Genomic DNA, 12,117 nt, shown 5'->3' with positions numbered 1-12,117 from the left:
GATTGTCGTAAATCTCATCATTGAGAAACTATCTATGAAATAACACTGCACGGCCAGCTGGTGGCGCCGTCCAAGGATAATAAATACTCGGGCATTGGTCCCAGCTTGCCAGGGACATTTTGTAAAGACAAGGAGCTAGTGGATACAACTAGACTTCCATGTTCTGAAATAAGTTGATTAAAGCCTTGCTTTATGCTCAAACCAAGTACGTAGCGAGTTTTATTACGTCAGCGATCATGGCTGATCATCCAAATTCAGTACCCTGTCCCTGCTTTCCAACCATATCCCTTGATCCCCTTAGCCTTAAAAATATATCTAACTCTTTCTTGAATATATTTAATGAATTGGCCTCAACTGCCTTCTGTGGTAGAGAATTCCACAGGTTCACCACTCTCTGGGTGAAGAAATTCCTCCTCATCTCTGTCCTAAATGGTTTACCCCTTATCCTTAGACTGTGTCCCCTGGTTCTGGACTCTCTCACCATCGGGAACAGCCTTCCTGCATCCAGTCTGTCTAGTCCTGTTAGAATTTTATAAGTTTCAATGAGATCCCCTCTCATTCTTCTAAACTCTAGCGAATATAAGCCTAATGGACCCAATCTCTTTTCATACGTCATTCCTGCCATCCCAGGTATCAGTCTGGTGAATCTTCGCTGCACTCCCTCCATGGCAAGACCATCCTTCCTCAGATAAGGCGACCAAAACTGCACACAATACTCAAGGTGTGGTCTCACCAAGGCCCTGTACAACTGCAGCAAGACATCCTTGCTCCTGTACTCGAATCCTCTAGCTATGAAGGCCAGCATACCATTTGCCTTCTTAACCGCCTGCTGCACCTGCACGCTTACCTTCAGCGATTTGTGCACAAGGACACCCAGGTCTCGTAGCACTTCCCCTTTTCCCAACCTATTGCCGTTCAGATAATAATCTGCCTTCCTGTTTTTGCCACCAAAGTGGATAACCTCGCATTTATCCAGTTGTCGTGGTCCACGTAGGAACCAACGACAAAGGTAGAACTAGGAATGAGGTTCTGCTGAGGGAGTTTGAGGAGCTAGGATCCAAATTAAAAAGCAGAGCTTCAAAGGTAATAATCTCTGGATTGGCATAGAGACAAACAGATTAGAGGTTTAAATGCGTGGCTCAAAGAGTGGTGTGGGAGGAAGGGGTTTCAGTTCATGGGGCACTGGCACCAGTACTGGGGAAAGAGGGAGCTGTTCCATTGGGACGGACTCCACTTAAACTGGGCTGGGACCAGTGTCCTGGCAAACCAAATAACTAGGGCAGTAGACAAGGCTTTAAACTAATGATGGGGGATGGTGGGAGGATTCAGGAAAGAGTAGATTTGAAAGCAGTGAGAGAAATGTCAAGGCAATAGAGCAGAGTAGAGTTTTGGTTAAAAATCAGCAGAATGTATCAGGAAGGGATAGAGAGTAACAAAGGTAACAAGGCATCAGTGACTAAGTTGACATCAGGGAAAAACAGAAATAAGACAAAGCTAAAGGCACTACATCTGAATGTGTGAAGCATTCGCAACAATATAGATGAATTAATAGTGCAGATAGAAATTAACAGGTTTGATCTAATAGCCATAACAGAGACGTGGTTGCAAAGTGGCCAAGGTTGGAAACTAAATATTCCAGGATACTTAACTTTTAGAAGAGATAGGCAAAATGGAAAAGGAGGCGGGGTAGCCCTGATAATGAAGGATGGGATAAAGACAGTAGAGAGAAAGGATCTTAGCTCTGAAAATCAAGAAGTAGAATCAGTTTGGGTGGAGCTAAGGAACAGCAAGGGCAGAAAATATGGGTGGGAGTTGTTTGTTTTGTAGGAATTGAGGGGGGGGTTTTGGGGTTATTGCCTCTGGCCAGTCAGAAGTCTCTGAGCTGCTCCAGAGCCCTGTGCAGTTTCGAATCGCTCCCCTTTCCTGGTTCTGACCGCCAGACTTATTCAGCAGCGATGTAGACAGAAACAAGACTCGTGGTTGGGTGCAAAACAGACCAGTATTTATTGAAATAAAAAGAAATAAATTGAAATTAATCAATACAACACTCCTATGCTTAATACAGCACTTTTACTTAAATACAGTACACTTATTGTCCACTACAGCACTCTTTTGCTTAGTGCAACACTCCTTTACTTAAATACAGCACTGTTAACTAGTGCAGCACACCTTTAATACAGTACACTTTGCTTACTACAGCACCTTTGCTTAGTACAACACTCTTACTTAATAGGGGAGTAGAGAACGGACACAACGAGGGAAAATTGACTAAAATCACAATTTAACAATAATTCCCCTTAATTCCCACCCTAAAATACCTATCTAAGTTGCCTTGTGATGGGCCAGAAAAACTATGCTCACCAGAGAACGCCTGCTCCGTGCCCTTGCGGTCTTAGATTCTTCACCACCCTGAAATGGAGATACCCCAGTGTTTAAAAGTAACTGCTGGTATTCCACTCCTTTGGGCGGGCTGTCGAGTTGTTCTTCCTTGCAGGCAGAGCACGGAGGCGAGGCGGCAGAGAGAGAGAGAGATGGCTTCCTGAGAAGCTATCTTTATACCCCATTTGGAGCCAAAATCTTCGTGCCCAAATCCGGATGTATCTGGGCTAAACAAAAGGGATCCAAACTGTCCCCATTGACTGTGATGGGGTTTGGATGAATTGCCCATTCGTTTAAACTGGGTTGAATAAAGCTGTCTCAGTTTGAAAAAAACATGTCTGTTTCCTTAATTGCTGGGTAAACAGTCCTTGGATGTTAGTGTAAACAAAGCCATTGTCCTGTGGTCAGTGCAACCGCAATTGATTGACAGCTTTAAGTGGTTAAGCCTTTGTGTCAACATTGTAGACTTCCTGTAAACAAACATCGATTGTCCTGCGGTGAAACTCCCTAAACTGCCTTTGATTGACAGTTTAAATACCTCATTGCTTCAGAGGCTGGGGTTTTTTCTAAATCCTTTGTCAGCCATCTTTGATTTTCCTTTCCATATGCACACAGGCTGTGTTGTGTCTTTTGCCACGAGGCCGGACAGCCATCTTTGATTTTCCTTTTTCACAGACACACAAGTTGCCTTTCAAGTCCTTTTTGTCAGCCCGTGCTTTGAAGAGAGACTGTCTTTTGTCTTCTGCCACGAGGTCTGACGGCCATTTTGATGCCCTGGATTTTTAAAGGTATATTCTACCCAGGTTTATCTTTAATCAAAAACATAATCTTCGGAGCTGTAGAAAATTTTGAAATTATTGCAAAATCCTACATTATAGGCCCCCAAACAGTGGTTGTAATGTAGGGCAGAGTATAAATCAGAAAATTTGAGGTGCATGTAACAAGGGTAATACAGTAATCATGGGGGACTTTAATCTACATGTACATATAGACTGGGCAAACCATATTTGCAGTAATAGAGTGGAGGACAAATTCATGGAATGTATGCAAGATAGTTTTCTCAATCAGTATGTTGAGGAACCAACTTGGGAACAGGCTATTTTGATCTAGTATTGTGCAATGAGAAAGGGTTAATTAATAGCCTTGCAGTAAAGGGTCCTTTAGGGAAGAGTGACCATAATATGATAGAATTTTATATTGAGTTTGAAAGTGATTCAGTTAAATCCGAAACTAGGGTCTTAAATCTAAACAAAGCAAACTACGTAGGTATGAGGGGTGAGTTGGCTAAGGTAGATTGGGAAACTACATTAAAAGGTATGATAGTAGAGAAGCAATGGCTAGCATAAAAAAATTAATACATAATTTACAACAAATATACATTCCTTTAAGGCACAAAAACCCCACAGGAAAAGTGGTCCAACCGAGGCTAAGAAGAGAAGTTAAAGATAGTATTAGATCAAAGGAAGAGGTCTATAATATTGCCAAAAAGCATAGTAAGCCTGAGGATTGGGAGGATTTTAGAATTCAGCAAAGGAGGACCAAGAAATTGATAAAGAAAGGGAAAATAGAATATGAGAGTAAACTAGCGAGAGACATAAAAACAGATTGTAAAATCTTTTATTGGTATGTAAAAAGGAAAAGATAATGAAAGTAAATGTGGGTCCCTTACAGGCTGAGACAGGAGAAATTAGAATGGGGAATAAGGAAATGGCAGAGAAATTAAACAAATAATTTTTGTGCCTGTCTTCACACAAAAAGATGCAAAAAAATTCCTGGAAATAGTGCAGAACCAATGCTCTAGCGAGAATGAGGAACTGAAAAAATTAGTATTAGTAATAAAATAGTACTGGAGAAATTAATGGGACTGAAAGCTGATAAATTTCCTGGACCTGATGGCCTGCATCCTAGGATTTTGAAAGAGGTGGCTATAGAGATACTGGATGCATTGGTTGTCATTTTCCAAAATTCCATAGATTCTAGAATGGTTCCCATGGATTAGAAGGTGGCAAATGTAACCCCACTATTTAAGAAAGGAGGGAGAGAGAAAACGGGGAACTACAGACCAGTTAGCCTGACTTCTGTAGTAGAGAAAACACTAGAATCTATTGTTAAGGATGTGGTAACAGGGCACTTAGAAAATAATAATAGGATTGGGCAGAGTCAACATGGATTTATGAAAGGGAAATCATGTATTAAGAATCTTTTAGAATTTTTTGAGGTTGTAACGAGCAGAATAGATGAGGGGGAACCAATGGATGTGGTGTATTTGGATTTTCAGAAGGCATTCAATAAGGTGCCACACAAGAGGTTATTAAACAAAATTAGGGCTCATGGGATTGGGGCAATATACTAGCATGGATGGAGGATTGGTTAACGGACAGAAAACAGAGAGTAGGAATAAATGGGTCATTTTCGGGTTAGCAGGCTGTAACTACTGGGGTACTGCAAGGATCAGTGCTTGGGCCTCAGCTATTCACAATCTATATCAATGATTTGGATGAGGGGACCAAATGTAATATATCCAAATTTGCTGATGATACAAAGCTGGATAGGAATGTAAGTTGTGAGGAGGATGCAAGGAGGCTTCAAGGGGCTATAGACAGGCTAAGTGAGTGGGCAAGAACATGGCAAATGGAATATAACGTGGAGAAATGTGAAGTTATCCACTTTGGTAGGAGTAATATAAAAGCAGCGTATTTTGTACATGGTGAGAGATTGGGAAATGTTGGTGTTCAGAGGGACCTGGGTGTCCTTGTACATGAATCACTGAAAGTTAACATGCAGGTACAGCAAGCAATTAGGAAAGCAAATGGTATGTTGGCCTTTATTACAAGAGGATTTGTGTATAAGAGTAAAGGGGCTAGATTTTCAGTATAGACAGTTTTGGGGCGCTAAGCTTAGCGCCCGCCCGAAGTTATCGCCCGCCCCAAAGTAGCGCCCCGTTGCCGGAAATTCAGTGGCTTCGCCCTAAGAGGTTGGTGGAGCGCTAAAAGAGGCGTTCCACTAGTATCTTTAGGCGCTAAGCCGGCGGTGGAGAGCGCAACACCCGAGCTCGGGCGCAGCGCACGGCAGACACTCTGGTGCCAGTGAGCTCTTAAAGGGGAAGGGTGCATGTATTTTTTTCAAATGCAAAGTCTGGGGGGGGGGGGAGGAGGAGGAGGAGGAGGAGGAGGAGGAGGAGGAGGAGGAGGAGGAGGAGGAGGAGGAAGAGGAGGAGGAGGAGGAGGAGGAGGAGGAGGAGGAGGAGGAGGAGGAGGAGGAGGAGGTGGTGGTGGTGGTGGTGGTGGTGGTGGTGGTGGTGGTGTCGGGAAACATAAATACACCGTTCACAACAACACACTGGATCCTTGCACACAACACATGCAGACTGCCGTTTATAGTGCATGAGGAGTGCCCTTTAATTTGCGCTCCCCAGGGTCTGTTGCGTTCCATTTTACAAACGCTCTGGACGCCAGCCGCACAATGGGGCGGTCCGACTGAAGTTTGGATTCGGGGCGGCCAAAGGGCGTTGCACGAGGATGTGATGTCATTTTCTGCGCGCGCATCCGGGCGGCCGCTAAACTTTGCACCGGCGCTAACGGGCAACTTAATTTGGGGCGGGGCGCAAACTGCGCTGCGCCCGGGCGCTACACGCATAGCGCCCGAAAATCACTTCTCTTAAGGCGCTAACTGCTGGCGCAAGCAACTGAAAATCTAGCCCCTGATGTCTTACTGCAATTATATAGGGCCCTGGTGAGACCACAGTGTTGGAATAAGAGGTCGGCCATCTAGGACTGAGATGAGGAGAAATTTCTTCACTCAGAGGGTGGTGAATCTTTGGAATTCTCTACCCGAGAGAGCTGTGGAGGCTCAGACTTTGAGTATATTCAAGACAGAGATGGATAGATTTTTGAATATTAAGGGAATCAAGGGATATGGGGATAGTGCAGGAAAGTGGAGTTGAGGTAGAAGATCAGCCATGATCTTATTGAATGGTGGAGCAGGCTCAAAGGGCCAAGTGGCCTCTTCCTGCTCCTATTTCTTATGTCCTTATGTTCTTATCCTTGTAAATCTCCTCTGTACCCTCTGTAGTGCAATCACATCTTTCTTGTAATGTGGTGACCAGAACTGCAGACAGGTCTAGCTGTGGCCTAACTAGGGTTTTATACAGTTCTAGCATAACCTCCCTGCTCTTATATTCTATGCCTCGGCTAATAAAATAATTATCCCGTATGCCTTCTTAAGCATCTTCTGTACCTGTCCTGCTACCTTCAGGGATCTGTGGACATGCTCTCCAAGATCGCTCTGTTCCTCTAAACTTCTCAGTGTCCTACCATTTACTCTGTATTCCCTTGCCTTGTTTACCCTCCCCACACACATTACCTCACACTCCTCTGAATTCCACGGCGAGTGTCTCACCTCCTGACTCCGCGAAGCCTTTCCACCATCTACAAGGCACAACTCAGGAGTGTGATGGAATACTCTCCACTTGCCTGGAAGAGTGCAGCTCCAACAACACTCAAGAAACTCGACACCATCCAGGACAAAGCAGCCCGCTTGATTGGCACCCCATCCACCAGCTTAAACATTCACTCTCTCCACCACTGGCGCACCGTGGCAGCAGTGTGTACCATCTACAGGATGCTCTGCAGAAACTCCCAAGGCTTCTTTGGCAGCACCTTCCAAACCCGCGACCTCTACCACCAAGAAGGACAGGGGCAACAGGCGCATGGGAACACCACCAAGTCCAAGTTCTCCTCCAAGTCACACACTATCCTGACTTGGAAATATATTGCCGTTCCTTCATCGTCACTGGGTCAAAATCCTGGAGTTCCCTCCCTAACAGCACTATGGGAGTACCTTGACCACACAGAGTGTAGCGGTTCAAGAAGGCAGCTCACCACCACCTTCTCAAGGGCAATTAGGGATGGGCAATAAATACTGGTCTTGCCAACAACGCCCACACCCCATGAATGAATTTTAAAAAAAGTTGGTGTATTTCACATTATAAATGGCTGAAACTGTCTCCATCTCAGAGATGTTGCTCCATTGCCTGCAACTATGTTAAATGTACCTTGGTTCCATTCTGGTTCCAGTCTGTTTAGTTGGACCAGCTTGTCTGACTCAGAGGTAAGAGTGCTACCAACTGAACCACGGCTGACACCTAAGCTGATTGATGCAAGGACAGCTCATTCACATTATTTTCATGCCACACGAAGAGCAGAAGGCTGGACTGCAGGTGATTTTACGGCATGGCAATGAGGGACAGGAGCAGTAAGGCAGGCACAACCATGTGTGCAGAAATATCAGAGAAATGTTTTTCAAATAATGTTGCCTTCCCTTTAGCGTTCATTTCAAACATGCTGACGTGGCTGTCTGATTTAAATGAAAATCAGGTTATGATAAGCTTAGTGCATAGTTTGCGTGCAGACTTCTATCTTCGTTTGCACTAGCTGCCCACATTGGCGCACACTGGGCTCATTGAGCATGTCAAAGGCCTCAGGCCTCCATGCCTGACAATGTGGGGAGTGGGTGCCCTATAAATGCATCCTATCTATCTGGGCTGTGGGGAGTGGGTGTCCTATAAATGCATCCTATCTATCTGGGCTGTGGGGAGTGGGTGTCCTATAAATGCATCCTATCTATCTGGGCTGTGGGGAGTGGGTGTCCTATAAATGCATCCTATCTATCTGGGCTGTGGGGAGTGGGTGTCCTATAAATGCATCCTATCTATCTGGGCTGTGGGGAGTGAGTGTCCTATAAATGCATCCTATCTATCTGGGCTGTGGGGAGTGGGTGCCCTATAAATACATCCTATCTATCTGGGCTGTGGGGAGTGGGTGCCCTATAAATGCATCCTATCTATCTGGGCTGTGGGGAGTGGGTGCCCTATAAATGCATCCTATCTAGCTGGGCTGTGGGGAGTGGGTGCCCTATAAATGCATCCTATCTATCTGGGCTGTGGGGAGTGGGTGCCCTATAAATGCATCCTATCTATCTGGGCTGTGGGGAGTGGGTGCCCGATAAATGCATCCTATCTATCTGGGCTGTGGGGAGTGGGTGCCCTATAAATGCATCCTATCTATCTGGGCTGTGGGGAGTGGGTGCCCTATAAATGCATCCTATCTATCTGGGCTGTGGGGAGTGAGTGTCCTATAAATGCATCCTATCTATCTGGGCTGTGGGGAGTGGGTGCCCTATAAATACATCCTATCTATCTGGGCTGTGGGGAGTGGGTGCCCTATAAATGCATCCTATCTATCTGGGCTGTGGGGAGTGGGTGCCCGATAAATGCATCCTATCTATCTGGGCTGTGGGGAGTGGGTGCCCTATAAATGCATCCTATCTATCTGGGCTGTGGGGAGTGGGTGCCCTATAAATGCATCCTATCTATCTGGGCTGTGGGGAGTGAGTGTCCTATAAATGCATCCTATCTATCTGGGCTGTGGGGAGTGGGTGCCCTATAAATACATCCTATCTATCTGGGCTGTGGGGAGTGGGTGCCCTATAAATGCATCCTATCTATCTGGGCTGTGGGGAGTGAGTGTCCTATAAATGCATCCTATCTATCTGGGCTGTGGGGAGTGGGTGCCCTATAAATACATCCTATCTATCTGGGCTGTGGGGAGTGGGTGCCCTATAAATACATCCTATCTATCTGGGCTGTGGGAAGTGGGTGCCCTATAAATGCATCCTATCTATCTGGGCTGTGGGGAGTGGGTGCCCTATAAATACATCCTATCTATCTGGGTTGTGGGGAGTGGGTGCCCTATAAATGCATCCTATCTATCTGGGCTGTGGGGAGTGGGTGCCCTATAAATGCATCCTATCTATCTAGGCTGTGGGGAGTGGGTGCCCTATAAATGCATCCTATCTATCTGGGCTGTGGGGAGTGGGTGCCCTATAAATGCATCCTATCTATCTGGGCTGTGGGGAGTGGGTGCCCTATAAATACATCCTATCTATCTGGGCTGTGGGGAGTGGGTGCCCTATAAATGCATCCTATCTATCTGGGCTGTGGGGAGTGGGTGCCCTATAAATGCATCCTATCTATCTGGGTTGTGGGGAGTGGGTGCCCGATAAATGCATCCTATCTATCTGGGCTGTGGGGAGTGGGTGCCCGATAAATGCATCCTATCTATCTGGGCTGAATTCCACTCAAGCCCCAAAAGTGTAAAGGTAGTGTTGAAATCCAGTGTCCTGAATCAACCTTTTTAAAGTAAATCTTATCATAAATACTGATTTCACCTGGTTATGTTTGAATGCTTCTGTTTAATTGTTTTATGTGTTGAAAGTATTATGTTACTAACGGTATATATTCTGTCTGTCAACCACTATGTTAAAAGAGAGTCTTTAAACTTTGTGTTTTGCTCAGCCTACATGTGTTTTTCATCTTAGCAAGTTCCTCAAGTTATCTTCATAGCAAAGTACCAGAAAGCATGAAGTTTTTACTATGCTAGTTCAGTGTCTTGTCATTATGGAACCTTTTTTCCTTTGTCTAATTATTGGCATTAGCTGGCTGAAGGGGACAGAACATTCATGTTCGTCTGACAGTTACAGTGAGTGAGGTAAGATGCCACAATTTAGGGGAGAGGATTATTGCGCACTTACCTTGCTTTTGTATCTGTCACCAGCTTGGAAAGTACTTTACATAGCAGTGCAACTGTTGTTGTGCCCTTTGCACATTTGTTCTCCACTTTAGTGCATTGAATGAAAAATTCAAAATTCTTTGATTGAATTATTAATTTGAATTTTCAGGTCATGGTGTCCTGATAGAACTCTCTCACAAGCTCGAAACTACATTTCTGAAGCAATGGGACCGACATATGCAGAGCCGGTGATTCTAAACCTGGAGACAACCTGGGAAGAAAGTGACGTACAAACCCCTCTGATCTGTTTCCTGTCCATGGGATCTGATCCCAGCAATCAGATTGAAGGATTGGCCAAAAAGCTTGAAATTGGTATGGATACAGTCTGAGTAGTGAATGCAACTGTTCGAGTTCCCTGTGTTCCTTTAAAATAGTCCATACTCATGTTCATTCACCATTTTTATAAATACCAATAGGAACTGGTCCTGGGGAATGAAGTGGGTCAAATGGAGAATGTCACAGTTAGAGAGCATTTCGGAAATAGTGATCATAGTATTGTAAGGTTCAGATTAGATATGGAGAATGACTAGGAGTAATCTAGAATAAAAATACTTAACTGGAGGAGGGCTAATTTCAACAAATTGCGGAGGGATCTGGTCTGGGTAAATTGGAGTCAAAGTCTAGCAGGCAAATGGAGCAATGAGCGGCCTTTAAAGGGGAGATGGTTTGGGTATAATCTAGGTACATTCCTATAAGGGGGAAAGGGAGGACAACCAAAGGCAGAGCTCCGTTGGTGACGAAGGAGTTGGAGAGTCGGATGAAGCAGAAAAAGGGGAGGTATAAGAGATGTCAGCTTGATAACACAAGGGAGAATCAGGCTGAATATAAAAAGTACAGAGGAGAAGTGAAAAAGGAAATAAGACGGTACGAGAGTAGATTGGCGGCTAACATAAAGGGGAATCCAAAGGTCTTCTATTGGCATATTAACAGTAAAAGCCTTGTCAGAGGAGCGATAGGTCCAATTAGGGACCAAATTTTTTTTTTATTACTTCCTGGGATGTGAACATCTCTGGCAAGGCCAGCATTTATTGCCCATCCCTAATTGCCCTTGAGAAGGTGCTGGTGAGCCACCTTCTTGAACCGCTGCAGTCCGTGTGGTGAAGGTACTCCCACAGTGCTGTCAGGGAGAGAGTTCCAGGATTTTGGTCCAGCGACGATGAAGGAACGACAATATATTTTCAAGTCAGGATGGTATGTAACTTGGAGGGGAACTTGCAAGTGATGGTGTTCCCATGCGCCTGCTGCCCTTGTCCTTCTAGGTGGTAGAGGTTCCGGATTTGGGAGGTGCTTCCGAAGAAGCCTTGGCGAGTTGCTGCAATGCATCTTGTAGATGGTACACACTGCAGCCACGATGCGCCGGTGATGGACAGAGTGAATGTTTAAGGTGGTGGATGGGATGCCAATCAAGCAGGCTGCTTTGTCCTGGATGGTATCAAGCTTCTTGAGTGTTGTTGGAGCTGCACTCATCCAGGCAAGTGGAGACCATTCCATCACACGCCTTACTTGTGCCTTGTAGATGGTGGAAAGGCTTTGGGGAGTTAGGAGGTGAGACACTCGCCACAAAATACCTAGCCTCTGACCTGCTCTTGTAACCACAGTATTTATATGGCTGGTCCAGTTAAGTTCCTGGTCAATGGTGAACCCCAGGATGTTGATGGTGGGGGATTCGGCGATAGTAAGCCCGTTGAATGTCAAGGGGCGGTGGTTAGACTCTCGATTGTTGGAGATAGACATTGCCTGGTACTTGAGTGGCGCGAATGTTACCTGCCACTTATCAGCCCAAGCCTGAATGTGATCCAGCTCTTGCTGCATGTGGGCATGGACTGCTTCATTATCTGAGGAGTTGTGAATGGAACTGAACACTGTGCAATCATCAGCGAACATCCCCATTTCTGACCTTATGATGGAGGGAAGGTCATTGATGAAGCAGCTGAAGATGGTTGGACCTAGGACACCGCCCTGAGGAACTCCTGTCCTTGGGCTGAGATGATTGACCTCCAACACCCACATCCATCTGCCTTCATGCTAGATATGACTCCAGCCAGTGGAGAGTTCCCCCCCTAAATCCCATTGACTTTAATTTTACTAGAGCTCCTTGATACCACACCCG

The 12,117-nt window shown here is 45.4% G+C and overlaps 1 protein-coding gene across 1 annotated transcript in view; it reads left to right on the top strand.

The window, feature by feature from the left end:
- The window catches only part of LOC147113152 (dynein axonemal heavy chain 8-like), a 1,456,516-nt gene that overhangs the window by 1,212,033 nt on the left and 232,366 nt on the right, over positions 1–12,117 (top strand). The window contains exon 54 of the mRNA XM_085998053.1: positions 10,117–10,319. Within this exon, the coding sequence (XP_085854179.1) occupies positions 10,117–10,319 (203 nt within the window). The remainder of the gene's footprint in view (positions 1–10,116; positions 10,320–12,117) is intronic.

This window comes from Somniosus microcephalus, chromosome 9, assembly GCF_052327205.1.
Source record: "Somniosus microcephalus isolate GS21.2 chromosome 9, FLI_Smic_1.0, whole genome shotgun sequence".
Lineage (NCBI taxonomy): Eukaryota > Metazoa > Chordata > Chondrichthyes > Squaliformes > Somniosidae > Somniosus > Somniosus microcephalus.
This window is presented reverse-complemented; position numbering and strand designations above follow the sequence as displayed.